The following is a 23978-nucleotide window of genomic DNA, read 5'->3' as shown; positions in this document are numbered from 1 at the left end:
CCTCCAACTGTTCGACAACAGCTCCCATCCATAGACATACTCACCTGTGATCAAGAGATAGAAATTTCCATTCAAGACTGTGTCTTGATGTAAATTCTTCAAATGAGTCCTCCACAGTACACATTTCCTAGAAATTAGAGACAAGCAGTTTTCTTTTTTTTCTAATACACAAGATAATCTCTAGCTCAAATTACTATCACAGGATATATGGGCAAAAATTGCAATACAATAGATGCAAGACATATTGTATGTACATGCAACTTGGAGATGTTCTTTCCTCTATAATATAATATTTTTGAAACTAGACAAATATCATCTCTTCTTTGAGATATTCTAACACCAAGTGATTGGGATAACTCTACCACAATGTCTAGATCTACAGCTGTTCCGCAACCAAAGAAATTGGGGGGGGGGGGGGGTGCTTACTGCACTAGACACAACAGTGTGGAAGAAAGAGGGTCCTGTGAAAAACAGTGTTTTTGAAGAGCGATCATCCCAACATACTTGTACAGTTGAATTTTGTTCTTAAATGGCTTTATAAAACCAATGATATTGCTGTTTACACTTAGTAGGGTTTACACTGTATAAGATATAACGGAGCCATCACTTACCTTTAGAAACTGTGGGGTCGCAAGTCGGACTGTAGCAATAAAGCACACTTGTTTACCAAGCTGTGCTCGGTACGTTCTTGAAACAGCCCCTTCAAAGCCGTTGCACGAAGACAGAGGCACTGAAATGACAACATGTATATGATAAATAGTACATATATATATATATATATATATATATATATATACTAGCTGTAGTATGCCCAGGATAGTAACTGTCTCTCTGTCTCTCTCCCAGTCTCTGTTTGTGTGTCGCTGTCTGTCTGTCTCTCTGTCTGTGCCTTTTTTTGTCTGTCTGTGTCTGTCTCTGTCTGTCTGTTTCTATCTCTCTGTATTTATATCAGTCTATCTGTCGCCATCTCTGTGTGTGTCTGTCTCTCTCTTTCCCCGTCTGTCTCTTTCCCCGTCTGTCTCTTTCCAGGTCTGTCTCTTTCCAGGTTTGTCTTTGCCCATCTGTGTCTTTACCCGTCTGTTTCTTTGCTCGTCTGTCTCTTTGCCCATCTGTCTCTTTCCAGGTCTGTCTCTTTCCAGGTCTGTCTCTTTCCAGGTCTGTCTCTTTCCAGGTCTGTGTCTTTGCCCGTCTGTCTCTTTGCCAGGCTGTATCTTTCCAGGGCTGTCTCTTTGCCTGTCTGTCTCTTTGCCCATCTGTCTCTTTGCCGGGCTGTCTCTTTGCCGGGCTGTCTCTTTGCCGGGCTGTCTCTTTGCAGGGCTGTCTCTTTCCAGGTCTTTCTCTTTGCCCGTCTGTCTCTTTGCCTGTCTGTCTCTTTGCCTGTCTGTCTCTTTGCCTGTCTGTCTCTATGCCCGTCTGTTTCTTTGCTCGTCTGTCTCTTTGCCCATCTGTCTCTTTGTCTGGCTGTTTTTTTACCCAGCTGTCTCTTTCCAGGGCTGTCTCTTTCCGGGTCTATTTCTTTCCCCGTCTGTCTCTTTCCCCGTCTGTCTCTTTGCCTGGCTGTCTCTTTGCCCGGCTGTCTCTTTCCAGGTCTGTCTGTTTGCCAGTCTGTCTCTTTGCCAGTCTGTCTCTTTCCATGTCTGTCTCTTTCCAGGTCTGTGTCTTTGCCCATCTGTGTCTTTGCCCGTCTATCTCTTTGCCCGTCTATCTCTTTGCTCGTCTGTCTCTTTGCCCGTCTATCTCTTTGACGAGCTGTATCTTTCCAGGGCTGTGTCTTTGCCCATCTGTCTCTTTGCCCGTCTGTCTCTTTGCCCGTCTGTCTCTTTGCCGGCCTGTCTCTTTGCCGGCCTGTCTCTTTCCAGGTCTTTTTTTTGCCCGTCTGTCTCTTTGCCTGTCTGTCTCTTTGCCCGTCTGTCTCTTTGCCTGTCTGTCTCTTTGCTCATCTGTCTCTTTGCCCATCTGTCTCTTTGTCTGGCTATTTTTTTACCCAGCTGTCTCTTTCCAGGGCTGTCTCTTTCCGGGTCTGTTTCTTTCCCCGTCTGTCTCTTTCCCCATCTGTTTCTTTGCCTGGCTGTCTCTTTTCCCGGCTGTCTCTTTGCCCGTCTGTCTCTTTGCCGGGCTGTCTCTTTGCAGGGCTGTCTCTTTGCAGAGCTGTCTCTTTCCAGGTCTTTCTCTTTGCCAGTCTGTCTCTTTGCCAGTCTGTCTCTTTGCCTGTCTGTCTCTTTGCCCGTCTGTCTCTTTGCCCGTCTGTCTCTTTGCCCATCTGTCTCTTTGTCTGGCTGTTTTTTTACCCAGCTGTCTCTTTCCAGGGCTGTCTCTTCCCGGGTCTGTTTCTTTCCCCGTCTGTCTCTTTCCCCGTCTGTCTCTTTGCCTGGCTGTCTCTTTGCCCGGCTGTCTCTTTGCCTGGCTGTCTCTTTGTCCGGCTGTCTCTTTCCAGGTCTGTCTGTTTGCCAGTCTGTCTGTTTGCCAGTCTGTCTGTTTGCCAGTCTGTCTCTTTGCCAGTCTGTCTCTTTCCAGGTCTGTCTCTTTCCAGGTCTGTGTCTTTGCCCATCTGTCTCTTTGCCCAGCTGTCTCTTTGCCCGTCTGTCTCTTCCAAGTCTGTCTCTGTCTGTCTCTTTTCACGTCTGTCTGTCTGTCTCTTTCTTTTTCTCTCTATCTGTCTCACCACCGACATCTTATTACCTCACACATAAGCTTCTTATACTAACAGTTTATTTTGTTCCTATAGCAACCACTGACAGTTGCTATTAATAGCCTGCAGCTCCCACCTATTCAGTTTAATGGAGGCAGGATTTTTTACAGTAACTGTAAAGCGGGGTTAATTTTTCCCATCAAAACATAGTCTATGACGTTCCCTGGGTCACGTGGAGCGTCTGCAAAATTTCATGATTGTAAATGCGACGGTGGAAATTCCTTTGGCGGACATACACATACACACACACATACATACATACACTGAGCTTTATATATATTAGATATATATAACCTGGTCGCATACATTCACATGGCACACAAATATTTGTCTCAACTACATCAGCACTCTTCCACCGAAGGAATGAGAAAAAAATATCCTGATATATTGTGTTGTGGATGAATGAGAGGCATGGTCATAGTTAAAGGCTATTAAACAATGCAAGAGTATAGTCCTGCACTACCAGGAATTACCTTGACAGGTGCTGTTATGGAGAAAGTCCACTGCGATACTCCGTGTCCAATGCTAGCAAGGGGTGCACGCCTAAGCTAAGACAGATGTCTGATACAATGTCCACATAGATAGAAGAAAGCGGCATTCACCAACGCCATAGCATAAAAGTCCACTTTATTCAAAACGGTGCGCTAAAAGCATGTGGGGAAGAGGCCGCGTGCAAGCACTTTGGGTCGGCTGATCGAGCCTTTAAATGCAATCTGGAACCAGCTTTTTTCCAGTTATTCTGAGAGCAGCATAATGCAGAGACAGACTGATTTATGAGCAGGAGATTACCATGAGAGGACTAGTATGCAAACAAGTAGTCCTGCATATTCATGAGCTCTGTATAACCCCACCTCCACCACTGATTAGTAGATTTCTGCCTATACACAGTGCACACTAAAAGCTACCAATCAGTGCTGTGGGCGGGGTTATACAGAGCTCAGAATTTAGAGAACTGCTAGATCTGCAGCAGTCAAAACTGTGAATTTACAAAAAGACCAGTGATACATCATCGGAATACGGGTCTCTATTCTCTACATTATGCTGTTCTCAGATGGGGTAGCAAAATCTTGGAAACAAATTGCCTTTAAAACACATATAAAGTGCCAGAAAATCTGAAGCTGCTTATTTTGTCTCCTATTCTCAAGAATCAATTGCCTAGAACAATGATTCATGTAAAACAAAATTGTGATTCTTGCATAAACATAAACCAAAAGTGAAAAGACAAGACTCAAAACTAAATCCTTCCTTTGCTAACAATTCTTTTTAGCAGTCAGGGCTGCAGTTCTCAGTACACAATATATGTATTCCTCCTCGCACTTCTTTACATGCTATGAACATGCTCTAGGCCTCAGAGGTGAAATGAGGGCAATGAATATCACGGCCTAAAGGGGATGGGAAGGAAATGCAGTGTGGTTTCTGGAAGGCACACGGAGGAATTTCTACAGCGGATGACCTATTTGGAAAGACACCAGTGGCATTACAATTGTTTGTGTATGGAATAAAGTACAGCAACAAAGAACAGACAATTAGAATCAGAATACTCACTAACTAGTGTATATATAAGAAAAGAATGTTTCTGAAGACAAGCGCAAAAGAGTCCTCAACTGGTGACCCACGGAACTAACACAATGCATCAAAGATCGCCATTCAGATTTCTACTACCTTACATTAAAAATTAACTAGGTAAAGCCATAAAACTATATAATCAGGGGCATAGGGCTACAAACAGAAGGCTTAGGGGTACTTTGAAGCATGCGATATCTTGTGATAGCTGCCGTAGCGAACATTATCGCTACGGCAGCTTCACACGCACTTACCTGCCCTGCGATGTCGCTCTGGCCGGCGACCTGCCTCCTTCCTAAGGGGGCGGGTCGTGCGGCGTCACAGCGACGTCACACGGCAGGCGGCCAATAAAAGCGGAGGGGTGGAGATGAGCGGGACATAAACATCCCGCCCACCTCCTTCCTTCCGCATAGCCGGGGGAGGAAGGTAAGGAGATATTCCTCGCTCCTGCGGCTTCACACACAGTGATGTGTGCTGCCGCAGGAACGAGGAACAACATCGTATCTCCTATTGGTGCGACATTATGAAAATGACCGACGCTACACAGATCACCGATTTACGACGCTTTTGCGATTGTTTATCGGCGCATCTAGGCTTTACACGTTGCGACGTCGTTACCGGCGCCGGATGTGCGTCACTTTCGATTTGACCCCGACAATATTGCAGTAGCGATGTCGCAACGTGCAAAGTACCCCTTAAAGGGGTTGTCCAATCTTCTAATGAAAGTCTGCATACGTGACTGCAGACTACTGAACCGCATAATATACAAGTTGGGGGTTACTTGGGGAATAGTGATCACAAAATAATAAGTTTTCATGTATTCTTTAGTAAGATGTCTAGTAGAGGGGCTACAAGGACACTAAACTTCAGTAAAGCAAATTTTAAACGGTTGAGAGATGATCTTAGTGCAATAAACTGGGATGATGTACTAAGTAATAAAAGTACACAAAGCAAATGGGAGACTTTTATGAGCATCCTGAATAGGGCTTGTGCAGAAAATATACCCTATGGGAACAAACATGCTAGAAATAGGAGGAAACCTATATGGCTAAATAGAGCTGTAAGGGAAGCAATAAAAGAAAAACAGAAAGCCTTAAAAGAATTAAAGAGGGTAGTTAGTGATGAGGCATTATATAATTATAGAAAATTAAATAAAATATGTAAAAAGCAAATTAAGTTAGCTAAGTTTGAGACAGAGAGACTCATTGCGAGAGAAAGTAAAAATAATCCTAAAATATTCTTTAACTACATAAACAGTAAAAAACTGAAAAGCAATAGTGTTGGCCCCCTTAAAAATAGTCTTGGTGAAATGGTGGAAGGGGATGAGGGTAAAGCCAACCTGCTGAATGACTTTTTTTCTACGGTTTTTATACAAGAAAATGCCATGGCAGATGACATGACCAGTGATACCATAAATTCACCCTTGAATATTACCTGCTTAACCCAGCAGGAAGTACGCCGCCGCCTCGAAATCACTAAGGTTGACAAATCTCCGGGCCCGGATGGCATACACCCCAGAGTACTACAGGAATTGAGTTCTGTGATAGATAGACCATTATTTTTAATCTTCTCAGATTCCTTAATAACAGCGTTGGTACCGCAGGACTGGCGCATAGCAAATGTGGTGCCAATATTCAAAAAGGGGACAAAAACTGAGCCGGGAAATTATAGGCCGGTAAGTTTAACCTCTACGGTTGGTAAAATCCTTGAGGGTTTCTTGAGAGATGCTATACTGGAGTATCTCAAGAAAAATAACCTTATGACAGAGTATCAACATGGGTTTATGAGGGATCGATCCTGTCAAACTAATTTGATCAGCTTCTATGAAGAGGTAAGTTCAAGCCTGGACCAGGGAAATGCAGTGGATGTTGTGTATATGGACTTTTCAAAAGCTTTTGATACGGTGCCACACAAAAAGTTGGTACATAAAATGAGAATAATGGGGATAGGGGAAAATATGTGTAACTGGGTTAAAAACTGGCTCAGTGATAGGAAACAAAGGGTGGTTATTAATGGTACGTACTCGGACTGGGTCTCAGTTCATAGTGGGGTACCACAGGGCTCAGTATTGGGCCCGCTTCTTTTCAACATATTTATAAATGACCTTGTTGGGGGCATGCGGAGTAGAATTTCAATATTTGCAGATGATACTAAACTCTGCAGGGTAATCAATACAGAGGAGGATACTTTTATATTACAGGGAGATTTATGTAAATTGGAGGATTGGGCTGAGAAGTGGCAATTGAAGTTTAATGTAGATAAATGTAAGGTCATGCACTTGGGTAGAGGAAATAACATTTATGATTATGTACTTAATTGTAGAACACTGGGTAAAACAGACACAGAAAAAGACTTGGGTGTATGGGTGGATGGTAAACTTCACTTCAGTGGACAGTGTCAGGCAACTGCTGCCAGGGCTAATAAAATAATGGGCTGTATTAAAAGAGGTATAAGTGTTCATGAAAAAAATATAGTTCTACCTCTGTACAAGTCACTAGTGCGACCACACTTAGAATACTAGGTACAATTCTGGTCACCGATATATAAGAAGGGCATAGCTGAACTGGAGAGGGTGCAGAGAAGAGCGACCAAGATTATTAGAGGAATGGGTGGGCTGCAATACCAAGACAGGTTATTAAACTTGGGGTTATTTAGTTTGGAAAAACAAAGGCTTAGGGGGGATCTAATCACAATGTATAAATATATGAGGGGACAGTACAGAGACCTTTCCAAAGATCTTTTTACACCTAGGCCTGCGACTGGAACACGGGGGCATCCGCTACGTCTTGAGGAAAGAAGGTTTAATCATAATCACAGACGAGGATTCTTTACTGTACGAGCAGTGAGACTATGGAACTCTCTGCCGCATGATGTTGTAATGAGTGATTCACTACTAACATTTAAGCAGAGCCTGGATGCCTTTCTTGAAAAATCTAATATTACCAGTTATGTATGTTAGATTTTATGACAGGGTATTGATCCAGGGAGCTAGTCTGATTGCCGGATGTGGAGTCAGGAAGGAAATTTTTTCCCCATTGGAACTTGTTTGCCACATTGGGGTTTCTTTGCCTTCCTCTGGATCAACATGTTAGACTACGGGTTGAACTAGATGGACTTAGAGTCTCCCTTCAACCTTAAAAACTATGATACTATGATACTATGATACTATGAATGCTTACAGCATATGCCTTGCATACTGTCAGGATTCTCCGCTACTGCTGGTAAAAGTGGGCGAACATATGACTGCAAATATGCAATTTTCATTCTTTTGGCCACATTTGCACTAAAGGTTCTCGGGTTGTAGTGAGAAAGGCTGAGCATTTCCAGTCGTCACGTGACCTCATGTATGCAAATCACATTTTCACTTGACCATACTCTCTCACCAGCAAAACTTAAGAATCCCAAAAGCGAGCAATGCATGCAATGTAAGGATTCAGAAGTGAGTGACTGCAGGTTTTCATTAGAAGATAGGATAAACCTTTTAAAAACATAAAACCATTATTAAATGTATTGACAATTGTAACTTGTTGCCTGATTTTCCATACTAGATATTCTAGTAGTTAGACAACTGTCAGTGGAAGTCTGACAAATATAATGTATCCATACATGGTTTGTGTGTTACTTTCAGGCAAAATCCCTACCACAAGCAATGTACCATCAGATCTGGTAAATTATTGAAACAGCAAATCTTTATTTTTGCAGCAATGTATTGTCTTTTGGAGTGTGAACTCAGGGGAGTCCAATCTACAAGCAGCGGGGCTCTGGGACTACAAATGCAACTCAGCAACGAGGAGCAGAGAGGCTGCTGAGCTGCTGAGTATGAGCATGATCTTCGGGGTCCTGATGTTCCCAGCATTAGAATATTCAGTGCAGAGCCGTAAATATACAGCATCGTGACACTGGCCAATGTCAGTAATTTAAGATGGGTATGTTTATGCTAAAATAATCAACTTTGCAATGTATTTTTACTTAAATATGCCCCTGTTCTATGGGTAACCCTCATTTAGTATTTTATTGTTTTCATCTCCTTGTGCATTGCTCATTTCCTGCAGTGATGATGGAATATGCACAGTGCTTACAAGCTCTACCTATTGAGCTTGTAAGCACTGATTACAGACAAGGGCAAAATCTCTGAAGTTTAGTTCCTAATCTCAGCCTAAGCTTCAATGCCGTAGAAAATACAACTGGAACAAACAAAGTTCAGGCCAGCAGTGCAATTATTCTGTTGGCTTGAACTGGCAATTGAGCAGGATCCTGAACCCAGAAGAAATCAGAGGTTGGAAATCTGGGAAATTGTGCAGTGCTAAAGATTGAAGATTTGGCAAACCCCTAACGGTGAGGTGGTGCTCGGAGGTTTAAGGTAAATTGACTTTGAGGCAAAATGTTTATCATGGTCTGTTATGGAGGCTAAATATTTTAACATGGTTTGGGGTCTGAATAATTTAGAGGTTTTGGTTTGGGGTCTCAATTAATTTAAATGTAGCACCCCTGAGGTACCAGGTGCCACAAAATGTAACGTGGAAACCCAAACTCCGGAATATCCGTGCCAGTCAATACACCAGCAACTTCAGGCCACACACATAACCCCCAATTCCAGTCCAGTACACCACTGCACAACCAGCTCTGTCCTCACCTATTGTACCATCACCCATTCCCTGTAGACTGTGAGCCCTCGCGGGCAGGGTCCTCTCTCCTCCTATACCAGTCTGTTTTGTACTGTTAATGATTGTTGTACGTATACCCTCTTTCACTTGTAAAGCGCCATGGAATAAATGGCGCTATAATAGTAATAATAATAATAATATTAATAATAATTCCAGACTGGTAGACTGCCTAGTGACAAGTAAAAGGGATGGGCACTGATTGGATAGTCGCCACCCAATCTGTAAGGGAGAAACCCAGCAAGGGGCCAGTGGTCAGTTGGGAAGTTGGCGGGAGGAAGTGGTGTTCAGTGAGAAGGCAGTGAGTCGGTAAGGAGTGAGGAGAGTTGAAAGGTGGAAGTGAAGGAGAGAGCAGTGAAGTAAAGAAAGAAAGGTGTAGCAAGACCTGAAGTAACAAAGGAACGCTGTAACAGGAGTGAGGGACTGTGGAGTAAGGAACCAGGACTCCAGGGACCGTGGGTTACCTGTTATAGTGGAATACTCCAGGAACCGCGCGGCGCCTGTGGAAGTCTGGAACCTAGGCTCACAGAACTCAACACGAGGCGGGGTGCAGACCCTTGGACAGCGGGACACTTTATGGTCAACTGTTAAATCTACCAGACAAGAAAATCTCCGGGGTCCATCGCTATCGAAAGAGTCTGAAGCATCAGAAGCAAAGAGGGGACTGGTGATTGACTCACCTTAAATAGTCCAGGCTGCCTGCAATAGGACCAAGACAGAAACGGAGGGGTTCCCCAGAAGCTCTAAGCCACAGGAAACCAATATAAATGAAAGTGCATGGAGGACAGCTACCCCAGGTCACAACTGGCACAGAGAACAAGGGGAGCGGGAACACCTGGAACTAGCACCATCGGGTCCAAGCACTGAAACCAAGTAAAACAAGGCAAGTTGAAACTGCAATACTGGTGTGAACTGTTTCCTTACCGCCTCCGTACACTTACACAGACAGTTCCCCACCACAATCCCCATGATCCACTGCTGGGGCCTAGCCCTGCTTGCAGAAGGCCCAAAACACCTAAGCTGCATTACTCCACAAGCCCCAGCAGGACCCTGCAGCAGCGGCTTCAATAACCTGGCTGCACACCGCAAGTAGTGTAGTTGAAAAACTCTTTATTTTTATTTCTCCCTTTTCTTTTATTTTTTACCCCTTTTTTTTTATTCGGACCGACCCCCAGGGTCACGGAACTTGGCACCGGCCACGACCATGACTGTCCTCCACACTGCGCACCATGCGCCCAGGACTGAGTAACCCACAGCGCTGAAAGGGATCAACTTTCTACCAAAAGTGGGCAGGAACTTCTGGATTGTAGCATATGTGGCGCCCTGGACAAGCCAGGACGTCACAAGCACTGCACCAACACACCCCACACCCCCGGTCAGGCACACCAAAGTGAAACAAAAACCCTTGTTGCCTCCCTCCAGGGACTGTTGGTCCCACCCACTGAGGAGTTCACAGTCCTGGAGGCGGGAAAAGCAGATCAGATTAGTTTGGAGAGGAGTAGGAGTGGAGAATAAATGGTAGTTGAGCAGTCTGAAGTTGGTCCGGGTGTGTGGCCCGGACAGTACAGCAAGGTTGGCAGACGGTGGTGCCCGTCTGCATGAGAGGCCTATCGGAGCCAGCCGTAAGGACTGTGGACGGGCGGTGGCCCGGCGGTACTGGACCGGTATGCAAAGAGAAGCCAGCACCAACCGGCAGGGTTTACGGACCCCGACAAGGCTAGGAGTCACCGTTGAAATTGTCAAATCCATTAGCGAAGGAAACCTCCGCTCCCGGGATTCCCGTTCAGAGCAGTGGTGGTGTCACAACCTCACCACAACTCTGGGTGGCGTCACGGACAATAAATCCCCCAAACCAGCCCCCTTTTCACTCATGGGCGAGGAACGCCGCTCGAGTCCCCGGGATCCGGCCCGCCGCTCGAGCCACCACTGAGCAGCAGCCGCAGCAGCCGGACCTGAGCAGTGGGAGAGCGCAGCGTCCCCTCCTCCGCCCGCGACAACTTGGCGTCACGAACAGGATCTTACCGCTCTGCCGTCTGGTAGAGGTGCACCTTGTGACCGCCGGAGGTGTCCGGCCGAAAAATTTGAGAAGCCGCCATTTTGGGCGCGAAAAATCCCCGCTCGAGCGTCTCCTTGAGCAGTGGAGGCACGAAGGCCGAAACCCCGCCCCTGTAGAGGAGGAGCCGGAAAAAGACTAAGGGGGACTGATGGCGTCTGGCCGCATGTAGCCGCGGCTATAAAAGCAGGGACGCCAGGACCCTGTGGCCATCTTGTTGCTGGTTCCTGGAGGAGGCCGCCATAGCCATGTTTATGCCGTCCCGCAGCACCGTAGCCCCCGCGCCTGGAACCGCGGCGTGGGTGGAGGTCCGGACCGCTCAGCTCCAACAACGGCTGCAGGTCAAAATGCAGCTCCTCCTGGAGGAGTGGGAGGCCGACATGGCGGAGGTTGTAGCGACCGTACGGAGACGCGAGGAAGAGGGAGTTTCGGAAGGGAGGGTGAGTGACCGACGCCCCTGTACCCTCAGTGGGTCGGTCATCGCGGCCGAGGGACCCGGTCCATACCCGCTACCTCCCCCGCTACCCGTACTGGCTGCCGCGGCCCCGCCACTAGGCCCGCTACCACCACAACCGGTAGCGGTACCCCGCACATCCGCCCAGGCGGATCGGCCTGCAGCCGGAGTTCGTGACCGACCAGAATTGTTACCGTGGAAGGTGCCGAAGCCTGAACCGGAGGCATCTGCCGAAACTTCCCCCGAGCCAGAGCCGACAGGCCGCTCCGTGCAGTAGGCCCGGCGGAAGAGGACCCCTGCGCCCATCCCCCACACCTCGGCTGAGGATGCGCCGGGTTGCTGCTGCAGGGCAGCACCCCAGGCCAAGTCACCGCGGGACCTTCCATCCAGATTGCCAGTGGTGGGCAGTGTCCAGAAGGTCTCGCAGGGCTCGACCCGTGCGCCGGAGCTCGCAGCATCCCCGTATTGGGACAGGGAGCCAACGCCGCTGTGCCCGGAGATCGCTGAGAGGGAGAGGAAGAAGGCGGAGTTGGTGGCCCGCACGATCCGGGAAAAGGAGAGCCTCCGTCAAGCGACCTTCCGTGTTCGGGGCCCACTGTACGAAGGGCAGGTGAGGTGGTTTGATGTCCGCCGGGCCTATGGCTTTATCTACGAGCCGGGCCTGGAGGCCGAAGTCTTTGTAGCCCAGCGGGATGTCAACGCCCACCTGCCGGAGGAGCACCCTGGCCGCAACCTGATGCCGGGAGACCTAGTACAGTACACCCGGCACTGCGGGGAGAGGGGGTGGTTCGCATTGGATGCAAAGCTGAGGGGCAGCCAAGAGGCCCGAGTGTCCACCGCGTCCCTTCCCCCAGCCGACACCGAAGAATCGGAGTAAGGGCAGCGGAGTCCCGTTGCAAGTTGTCCCCGTTGGGACCACCAGTACTGTTTTGAAAGTTGACAAATGATAAGTAAAAATGATTATCTGAGAAGTTCACCTGATTTGCAGCTTGACTGATTTGCACCGGTCGTTGCCGGCACTGTTGTCCCCGTGGGGACTGTTTGAAACCCAATGCGTAGAAACTGCTACGGACAAGCCCGAGAACTGGCAGGGCAACCACGAACTTGTGGTGTGTAAATAAAAATATGTTTGTGGCTTTACCGTTACCGCCTCCGGATAGGCTGATTTGGAGTATGGGCCTGGAGGAAAGGGATGGCCCAGGCCCGCCACTACCGCAACCGGTGGCGATCCTCCAGGGGTTTCAGGGGATCCCCATGGACGTGGGTCCCATGAAAAGGACAGAAACCGCTCGGGCAACTTGTGCTGGACTGGGGTCAAGGGGTGCTGCCCGTTTGCTTAGGGGCAGCATCAGGGCCAGGTTGCTTGGGTGGGAGAGAGCGGAAGCCGATACCGTTAGTAACGTTTAAGAATGTGCCTCCCGATTTGGGAAGAGTTAATATACTTGTATTTTATGTGTTTTACCGTTTATCTTTTTCAGTTGTGAAAATAAAATCGGTGATGGACGGGCAGCCCGCGGATGGTCTGCATTTTACTAAGGGGGAATTAGGCGCCCTGGACAAGCCAGGACGTCACAAGAACTGCACCAACACACCCCACACCCCCGGTCAGGAACACCAAAGTGAAACAAAAACCCTTGTTGCCTCCCTCCAGGGGCTGATGTCCACACCAGGGGGTGGGCCAGGCGGTTGGTCCCGCCCACCAAGGAGTACACAGTCCTGGAGGCGGGAAAAGCAGATCAGATTAGTTTGGAGAGGAGTAGGAGTGGAGAATAAGTGGTAGTTGAGCAGTCTGAAGTTGGTCTGGGTGTGTGACCCAGACAGTACAGCAAGGTTGGCAGACGGTGGTGACCGTCTACAGGAGAGGCCTATCGGAGCCAGCCGTAAGGACTGTGGATGGGCGGTGGCCCGGCGGTACCGGACCGGAATGCAAAGAGAAGCCAGCACCAACCGGCAGGGTTTACGGACCCCGACAAGGCTAGGAGTCGCCGTTGAAATTGTCAAATCCGTTAGCGAAGGAAACCTCCGGGGTTTCCCAGCAGCCAAGTCCCGACAGAAGGCAACAGTCCAACCGAGAGAGGGAAACACAGTCACCGCCAAGGCTACAGTTCCCAGGGCCAGAGCCTGCGGAAAAAAGGGGCTCCTTCAGCAACCATCAAAGCTGGGGAGCGGGTTGCCGGTGGGAACCCATTGGAACCGTTTACACTACACAGGTAAGGAAATGCCAGTCACCATCAACCTGCCGGGAGGAGAAACACCGCAGCCGTCTGTGGGACCCGTCCATCCAGCCATTTGTTTTACCGGAGACTTTGTGTACATCATTGGCTGAGTGAGTACCACCGTGCCGTGCGGCACAGCGCTGCCCCCGCGACCCTGCACCTTGCCAGGCCCCGTAACCCGCCTGCCATCCATCCCTACCCCTCACCGGGCCCCGGGACAACCAACCCCCCTACCCACGGAGGGGAGAAAACAACATCCAAGCTGCTCCCTGTCACCGCTCCCGGGATCCCCGTTCAGAGGAGCGGTGGTGTCACAACCTCACCACAACCGTGGGTGGCGTCACGGACAATAAATCCCCAAAACCATCCCCCTTTTCACTCACGGGCAAGGAACGCCGCTCGAGTCCCCGGGATCCGGCCCGCCGCTCGAGCCACCACCGAGCAGCAGCCGCAGCAGCCGGACCCGAGCAGTGGGAGAGCGCAGCGTCCCCTCCTCCGCCCGCGACACATACAGTATGGGGAGATAAGGTATGCACACCAGTGACTATGGAAGGGGAATACATGGAATAGCAGAAACTGCTGTGTGAATACTGACATGAAAAATCCAATAGCCATTTGTAAGAATCAAATGTGAAAAATGGAACCTGCATTACTGCCATGAATATATGAATAAAGAGAAATTTAGCTACTGAATTGATCAATGCAGAAGAGCCCCAACACTACGCCAAAGTATTTCTCTACGTTGGGGTCCCTAGCTTGTTTGTGTCCTCTCATGCAGTTAAAAAACTTACCGTGTATGGGACGCTGAGACCCAGGCTATATATGCGTATAATGTGGATTGGCAATAGGTGTGTATGGGGACGGTTCACAAACGAAAAACTACTAACATTAAGGAATAACGTTTGGAACTCCATTCTATGTCTGAACTGGGTGCAAAAAACCTAAAAAAACATCACTATGGGGAGATAAGGTATGCACACCAGTGACTATGGAAGGGGAATACATGGAATAGCAGAAACTGCTGTGTGAATACTGACATGAAAAATCCAATAGCCATTTGTAAGAATGAAATGTGAAAAATGGAACCTGCATTACTGCCATGAATATATGAATAAAGAGAAATTTAGCTACTGAATTGATCAATGCAGAAGAGCCCCAACACTACGCCAAAGTATTTCTCTACGTTGGGGTCCCTAGCTTGTGTGTGTCCTCTCATGCAGTTAAAAAACTTACCGTGTATGGGACGCTGAGACCCAGGCTATATATGCGTATAATGTGGATTGGCAATAGGTGTGTATGGGGAGGGTTCACAAACGAAAAACTACTAACATTAAGGAATAACGTTTGGAACTCCATTCTATGTCTGAACTGGGTGCAAAAAACCTAAAAAAACATCACTATGGGGAGATAAGGTATGCACACCAGTGACTATGGAAGGGGAATACATGGAATAGCAGAAACTGCTGTGTGAATACTGACATGAAAAATCCAATAGCCATTTGTAAGAATGAAATGTGAAAAATGGAACCTGCATTACTGCCATGAATATATGAATAAAGAGAAATTTAGCTACTGAATTGATCAATGCAGAAGAGCCCCAACACTACGCCAAAGTATTTCTCTACGTTGGGGTCCCTAGCTTGTGTGTGTCCTCTCATGCAGTTAAAAAACTTACCATGTATGGGACGCTGAGACCCAGGCTATATATGCGTATAATGTGGATTGGCAATAGGTGTGTATGGGGAGGGTTCACAAACGAAAAACTACTAACATTAAGGAATAACGTTTGGAACTCCATTCTATGTCTGAACTGGGTGCAAAAAACCTAAAAAAACATCACTATGGGGAGATAAGGTATGCACACCAGTGACTATGGAAGGGGAATACATGGAATAGCAGAAACTGCTGTGTGAATACTGACATGAAAAATCCAATAGCCATTTGTAAGAATGAAATGTGAAAAATGGAACCTGCATTACTGCCATGAATATATGAATAAAGAGAAATTTAGCTACTGAATTGATCAATGCAGAAGAGCCCCAACACTACGCCAAAGTATTTCTCTACGTTGGGGTCCCTAGCTTGTGTGTGTCCTCTCATGCAGTTAAAAAACTTACCGTGTATGGGACGCTGAGACCCAGGCTATATATGCGTATAATGTGGATTGGCAATAGGTGTGTATGGGGAGGGTTCACAAACGAAAAACTACTAACATTAAGGAATAACGTTTGGAACTCCATTCTATGTCTGAACTGGGTGCAAAAAACCTAAAAATGATGTTTTTTTAGGTTTTTTGCACCCAGTTCAGACATAGAATGCAGTTCCAAACGTTATTCCTTAATGTTAGTAGTTTTTCGTTTGTGAACCCTCCCCATACACACCTATTGCCAATCCACATTATACGCATATATAGCCTGGGTCTCAGCGTCCCATACACGGTAAGTTTTTTAACTGCATGAGAGGACACACACAAGCTAGGGACCCCAACGTAGAGAAATACTTTGGCGTAGTGTTGGGGCTCTTCTGCATTGATCAATTCAGTAGCTAAATTTCTCTTTATTCATATATTCATGGCAGTAATGCAGGTTCCATTTTTCACATTTCATTCTTACAAATGGCTATTGGATTTTTCATGTCAGTATTCACACAGCAGTTTCTGCTATTCCATGTATTCCCCTTCCATAGTCACTGGTGTGCATACCTTATCTCCCCATAGTGATGTTTTTTTAGGTTTTTTGCACCCAGTTCAGACATAGAATGGAGTTCCAAACGTTATTCCTTAATGTTAGTAGTTTTTCGTTTGTGAACCCTCCCCATACACACCTATTGCCAATCCACATTATACGCATATATAGCCTGGGTCTCAGCGTCCCATACACGGTAAGTTTTTTAACTGCATGAGAGGACACACACAAGCTAGGGACCCCAACGTAGAGAAATACTTTGGCGTAGTGTTGGGGCTCTTCTGCATTGATCAATTCAGTAGCTAAATTTCTCTTTATTCATATATTCATGGCAGTAATGCAGGTTCCATTTTTCACATTTCATTCTTACAAATGGCTATTGGATTTTTCATGTCAGTATTCACACAGCAGTTTCTGCTATTCCATGTATTCCCCTTCCATAGTCACTGGTGTGCATACCTTATCTCCCCATAGTGATGTTTTTTTAGGTTTTTTGCACCCAGTTCAGACATAGAATGGAGTTCCAAACGTTATTCCTTAATGTTAGTAGTTTTTCGTTTGTGAACCCTCCCCATACACACCTATTGCCAATCCACATTATACGCATATATAGCCTGGGTCTCAGCGTCCCATACACGGTAAGTTTTTTAACTGCATGAGAGGACACACACAAGCTAGGGACCCCAACGTAGAGAAATACTTTGGCGTAGTGTTGGGGCTCTTCTGCATTGATCAATTCAGTAGCTAAATTTCTCTTTATTCATATATTCATGGCAGTAATGCAGGTTCCATTTTTCACATTTCATTCTTACAAATGGCTATTGGATTTTTCATGTCAGTATTCACACAGCAGTTTCTGCTATTCCATGTATTCCCCTTCCATAGTCACTGGTGTGCATACCTTATCTCCCCATAGTGATGTTTTTTTAGGTTTTTTGCACCCAGTTCAGACATAGAATGGAGTTCCAAACGTTATTCCTTAATGTTAGTAGTTTTTCGTTTGTGAACCCTCCCCATACACACCTATTGCCAATCCACATTATACGCATATATAGCCTGGGTCTCAGCGTCCCATACACGGTAAGTTTTTTAACTGCATGAGAGGACACACACAAGCTAGGGACCCCAACGTAGAGAAATACTTTGGCGTAGTGTTGGGGCTCTTCTGCATTGATCAATTCAGTAGCTAAATTTCTCTTTATTCATATATTCATGGCAGTAATGCAGGTTCCATTTTTCACATTTCATTCTTACAAATGGCTATTGGATTTTTCATGTCAGTATTCACACAGCAGTTTCTGCTATTCCATGTATTCCCCTTCCATAGTCACTGGTGTGCATACCTTATCTCCCCATAGTGATGTTTTTTTAGGTTTTTTGCACCCAGTTCAGACATAGAATGGAGTTCCAAACGTTATTCCTTAATGTTAGTAGTTTTTCGTTTGTGAACCCTCCCCATACACACCTATTGCCAATCCACATTATACGCATATATAGCCTGGGTCTCAGCGTCCCATACACGGTAAGTTTTTTAACTGCATGAGAGGACACACACAAGCTAGGGACCCCAACGTAGAGAAATACTTTGGCGTAGTGTTGGGGCTCTTCTGCATTGATCAATTCAGTAGCTAAATTTCTCTTTATTCATATATTCATGGCAGTAATGCAGGTTCCATTTTTCACATTTCATTCTTACAAATGGCTATTGGATTTTTCATGTCAGTATTCACACAGCAGTTTCTGCTATTCCATGTATTCCCCTTCCATAGTCACTGGTGTGCATACCTTATCTCCCCATAGTGATGTTTTTTTAGGTTTTTTGCACCCAGTTCAGACATAGAATGGAGTTCCAAACGTTATTCCTTAATGTTAGTAGTTTTTCGTTTGTGAACCCTCCCCATACACACCTATTGCCAATCCACATTATACGCATATATAGCCTGGGTCTCAGCGTCCCATACACGGTAAGTTTTTTAACTGCATGAGAGGACACACACAAGCTAGGGACCCCAACGTAGAGAAATACTTTGGCGTAGTGTTGGGGCTCTTCTGCATTGATCAATTCAGTAGCTAAATTTCTCTTTATTCATATATTCATGGCAGTAATGCAGGTTCCATTTTTCACATTTCATTCTTACAAATGGCTATTGGATTTTTCATGTCAGTATTCACACAGCAGTTTCTGCTATTCCATGTATTCCCCTTCCATAGTCACTGGTGTGCATACCTTATCTCCCCATAGTGATGTTTTTTTAGGTTTTTTGCACCCAGTTCAGACATAGAATGGAGTTCCAAACGTTATTCCTTAATGTTAGTAGTTTTTCGTTTGTGAACCCTCCCCATACACACCTATTGCCAATCCACATTATACGCATATATAGCCTGGGTCTCAGCGTCCCATACACGGTAAGTTTTTTAACTGCATGAGAGGACACACACAAGCTAGGGACCCCAACGTAGAGAAATACTTTGGCGTAGTGTTGGGGCTCTTCTGCATTGATCAATTCAGTAGCTAAATTTCTCTTTATTCATATATTCATGGCAGTAATGCAGGTTCCATTTTTCACATTTCATTCTTACAAATGGCTATTGGATTTTTCATGTCAGTATTCACACAGCAGTTTCTGCTATTCCATGTATTCCCCTTCCATAGTCACTGGTGTGCATACCTTATCTCCCCATAGTGATGTTTTTTTAGGTTTTTTGCACCCAGTTCAGACATAGAATGGAGTTCCAAACGTTATTCCTTAACGCGACACATACAGAGCAGGATCCGACAACTCATGGATGATCGCCTAGTGAAGGAGCGAGATCTCATGACATCTTGCTCTTTGTCTTAACCATGTAAGCACTGCCATGTACTTTACTGAGCCTATACATAACAGTAACTACTCTAATGATGTTATCGCTCAGTATCTGCCTAATCAAGTATGTGCCAGTCCTGAAATAGTGCACTGAGCTAGACCTCACTCTTACACTGCAATAGTCGCAGATAGTCACCACAGAGGCTTGTAGAATACTGCTTTGCATTCCAAGATGACATAAACCATCATAAGTTCAGACCTAAAATTTGTAAGAGACTCAGGACCTTTACGGGGAATGTGCCATCAGTTTTCTCACTTTAGATTATAGGGTCATGCCTGCTGAATGACCACTCTTTCCCCCCACCTTAAGTTGATTTTTTATTTTAAAACTGTAGACTTTTCAGCCTGGGTAGAGGCCTTTAGGTAGAGACCCAGCAAAGAGACATGCCTTGATGTATGCTGCTTGGCTTACATAAAATTGGCCTTTTAATGTGCCAAGTGTCTTAATTTATAAATTTATTTCCTTAGCAATAATGCATGTCCAAATTCCTATATTCAGTGTTTGCATACCTTAGCATCTCAGAGTGCAGCTGTATATTTGTTAGAGTATATTTCATGTTCAGTTTGCACTTGTTCACATTTGTCTGTTAAGTAGTGTAGTGACCCAGAGTAGACATTATTAGAATGCCCCCTGATGGGCCATGTGTTTTTCCATAATGTTGGACATTATCTGTGCCTTCTGAAGCCTTGCTCTGAGAGTTGTAGCATTTCTAATCCACACTGACCTCTGCTGGTCTTTCAGAAAACTACCTTTGCCTTTTATGGTAAAAGGAAGTGAAGCAGCAGGGGGATAATTTCCAGGTCCTTTTCTGACAGGAAATATGAGAAAGATGTATGTGGCTGAGGACTCAGGAGGTGAGAACTGAGTTTGGTGGGAGAGGTGTATGAATGCTGGAATCGGTGGGCCTGCTTTCAGTCACATCTATCCTCTAGTAACTGTGTCTGGTAAGGAGAATGAAACTCTCTGTGGACTGGGAAAATCCAGGCTGCCATTTATTATAAATTAAGGTAGGCCAGAAACATAGCAAGAACCAGAAAGCCCACAAACTGCTAAAAGCCAAGATGGTTATAGATGCCTGATGCTAAGATATTCTCAGAGCTTAGATGAGGAAGAATTAATTTTGCTGATACAGAAAGAACTATAATATAGGATGTGGAAAATGTTATATAGACCGGCTTAAAGTGTGCATTGTCATCACTGCAGCTTATGTGGAGTAAACGTTTGTTTATTTGAACTTTGTCCATGAAACCTATGGTGCCTGTGTTTATTGTAGGATTGCATTCACCCTGGTTATTACTTTATGCCATATGATCTGGGTGTCTGCGCATACCAGGAACCTCATGAAAGTCACACCAAACCAGCTTAGCTGGACTACGGAATTAGCCCCTGCGACCACCAACTTACCATTCTTTTCTACTGTATTCCCTTTTAGATTTGCCTACCAACCTGTGGATTGCCAGAGCCGTCGGAGGCACCGTGACATTAGGCGCCGAGTACTAAGGCTCTGCATTCCTGCTGGAGGTTGCAGCATCATTTTCTCACTTTAGATTATAGGGTCATGCCTTCTGAGTAGGTACCGTACTCTTTCTTACCAGCTTAAGGTGATTTTTAATTTTCTATTAGCAGGTTCCTGCCCTCCCATAAAATTGTAGGCTTTTTAGTGTGTATTAACACTTTTAGGATGGGATCCAGCAAAGATCTACACCTTGACTCTGGCTGCTGGGCTCACATAAAACTGGCCTTTTTTATGCTCTGAGTGTCTCAATTTGTCAATGTATTTCCTTAGCAGTAATGAATGTCCAAATTCCTATATTCAATACCTTAGCATCTCAGAGTGCAGCTGTTTATTTGTTAGACTATATTTCATATTCAGTTTGCACCTGTTCACATTTGTCTGTTAGTAAGTGCCAACAGTTTTCTCACTTTACGGAGGGAGGGTATTATTATGAGTGCTATTGACACCACATTACTGAATATACAATAGATTGCCCATTACTTTATTAAACGAGAAGGGCAGCTCTTCAAACACTTGAAATAGATCACTCTGTGTGTAATGACTATATAATATATGCATTTCCCTTTTTGTATTGAATTACTGAAATAAAGTAACTTTTTGAGGCTATTCTAATTTATTGAGATGCACTTGTATGTGGCAGCACACGGATGGCCCGTAGCTCTGTAGTAATGAGCTGCAGGAACTCTGCATGCACTCACCTCTGACGGATCCATGAAGCTTTTTACCTCTACAAAAACATTTTTATAATAAATGTCGGTAAATGGGCACGCACATGAGAATCCAGAACATAAAGAATTTTTCTTTATAAGTTGTGACTTCCAAAGAGAATTTGAGCCACAAATCATGATTCATACAAATGAAGGATCCTGACCCAGTTGCATTGTAATAATTGAAAAGGTACATAAAGCGTCCTTCCAGTTCGAAAAGCAATTTTTTCCTTTTCAAACCAAATTTCAATCACTCATATAGTACTGATTTGAATACTTGCAAAATGCACCTCAATTGGGCACTCACTTTTAAAATCCTAACCCATCTCACCAGTACCCGTGACGTGAACCTTATTTATTCTTCCACTGTCCAATCAGAAATACTAATGCCCCTGTCTAAAAGTCAGATGTGCAGTTTCTTATAAACTGGTTTCTCACATGCTTTTCAAGAAACAATTAAAAAATGATGGCCATACAGTGTAACACAATGAATAAAAAACAATCTGAAAAATTAAAGAATGCAGTACTTACCATTGCTACAGGAGCGGAAGTTTCCTATAAACTTTATATATTCATATGTTGGAAATTCTTTGGGATTTAGAGTTCCTCTCAAAAGATGACAACAAAATTCCAGCCTGTTATCAGCTTTATAGAAATAAAACAAAAGATCATTCGAAAAGCACAAAAATTGTGGCAACTAAATGCATTAAAAAACATATAAAGAAAATATTTTCAAATGTCTGAGCATATTAACTGTTCTCGTTCTATAACTGTAAAATCGCTATTCATTCTTCAATTATTGTTAGTGTAGGAGGTTACAAACAATTCAGTCTTTGGTTACCTGAGGTCATTATGTAAAATTCCTTTATTATATAATATGCCATTTTCAGTACTCTGCAATTATCTTAATCACATCCATCAAAGAGTGATGTCCCCTTTTGCAAAATGCTAAGGTACTATAATTCTAAGATAAGATTTTGGAGAGGTTTCCTGGATAAAAGTATAAGTTAAAATGTAACTGGACTTTTTCATGAAAAGAAATAAAGATAAAGAGTAAAAGATTTAGGACATATGTTGGCAGGATATGACAACTAGAGATGAGCAAACCTGAGGTTCGGTTTTCGGACCAAACACCAAATTTAAAAATCAAGGTTTGGGTTTGTGGATCGGATGCTGTACATGCGAACCAAACTCGTGCGAGCATCGCTGTGCTGAGGTGCGCTTGGTGCTTGGCCCTGTGCAGTGTTTGAACAGAGCACACTGGGGGTAACAGCGTGATCACATGTAGTGTGCAACAAAAAAAGTTTGATAAAGCCCACCCACCCTTTCCCGGAAGTATTCTGCTTATGCCTTATATGCTTATGTCTGGGTGGAGACTCAAACTTCCAATCAGTGACTTGATACGGGGTTCAAGTCAAGCTCGATCCTGTGGATCTAGGCTCATTTGCTGCCGGTGGATCGAGCCTCGATAGAACAGCTGATCCCTAGTGACAACACACAAATTACCTGTATTACCGTTTTTTTTGTGTAAATCAGCCATGTTAACAAAAGCTATAGGTATGTGGCAAAAAGCAACACAAATTTACAAGGCACTGGCAAAAAAAATCTGCAGATTTCATTGCAGAAATGCTGCAGATTTCACCCTTTGCATTGAAAAGGGTTGAAACCACTATGACTTCTGCAGTGTAAATTGATATGCATTTTTCAGATCCGCAGAGCTTACTCAATTTACATTGTGGATTTTCTCCATAGTATTTATTTGATATTAACTGAAATCTCATTCACAGTGCTTCTACTATAATAAGCAGCAAGATTAGTATCAGAAAATGGCAGCAGAAAATTTGCCATGTCAGAATACAATTAAAGGCAATCTGTCATCATTTTTTCACATTCCAAACTATTTAAATGGACATGTAACTTTTGCAAAGACAAGTCCAGCAATACCTTTCCATGGCCAGTTTTTTCCTCTATTACCAAGAAATTCTATGCAAATGAGGCTGATTGCAGATCTGAAGCCTCTGTCACTCCAGCTCTACTCACTTGACTGAAATCCTCTATGCTGTGTAACTTAAGTCAAAAGAGCTGTCAGTCAGGTAGTAGGAGGCAGCGCTGGGTAGAATATAGAGCTGGAGAGACAGAGGCTTCAAATCTACAGCCTCATTAGCATATAAATTCAAACACTAATTTCTCAGTGATGGAGGAACAGACTGACCATGTAAAGGTATTGCTGGACTTGTCTTTGAAAAAGCTAAATGTGCATGGGGGTGAAATCCTGCTAACAGATTGCCTTTACAGACTAAAGGTCCCGTTACACATAGCGACGTACCAGCAATTCCACCAGCGATCCGACCTGGCAGGGATCGCTGGAACGTCGCTACATGGTCGCTGTTGAGCTGTCAATCAGGCAGATCTCCACAGTGACCAGCCATCAGCCACCGCCACTAGTGACCAGTGTAACGATGGCTCCCTGCACACTTAGTACCGGCGCTCGTTGGTCTCCCGCCGTCAAACACGCTGATGTGTGCTGCACAGTGGGAGACTAACGAGCAAAAAATGGTCCTGATTGTTGT

At 45.0% G+C, this 23978-nt stretch overlaps 1 protein-coding gene across 4 annotated transcripts in view; it reads right to left on the bottom strand.

The window, feature by feature from the left end:
- The window catches only part of NPAS2 (neuronal PAS domain protein 2), a 253292-nt gene that overhangs the window by 103468 nt on the left and 125846 nt on the right, over positions 1 to 23978 (bottom strand). For all 4 annotated transcript variants that reach the window (XM_075336458.1, XM_075336460.1, XM_075336459.1 and 1 more), the window contains exons 7-9: positions 21940 to 22053; positions 612 to 730; positions 45 to 127 (exon numbers count right to left, since the gene is read on the bottom strand). In XM_075336458.1, coding sequence (XP_075192573.1) covers positions 45 to 127; positions 612 to 730; positions 21940 to 22053 — 316 coding nt within the window. The remainder of the gene's footprint in view (positions 1 to 44; positions 128 to 611; positions 731 to 21939; positions 22054 to 23978) is intronic.

Source organism: Anomaloglossus baeobatrachus, chromosome 2 (assembly GCF_048569485.1).
Source record: "Anomaloglossus baeobatrachus isolate aAnoBae1 chromosome 2, aAnoBae1.hap1, whole genome shotgun sequence".
NCBI lineage: Eukaryota > Metazoa > Chordata > Amphibia > Anura > Aromobatidae > Anomaloglossus > Anomaloglossus baeobatrachus.
The sequence above is the reverse complement of the archived record's forward strand: the minus strand, read 5'-3'. Positions and strand labels throughout refer to the sequence as shown.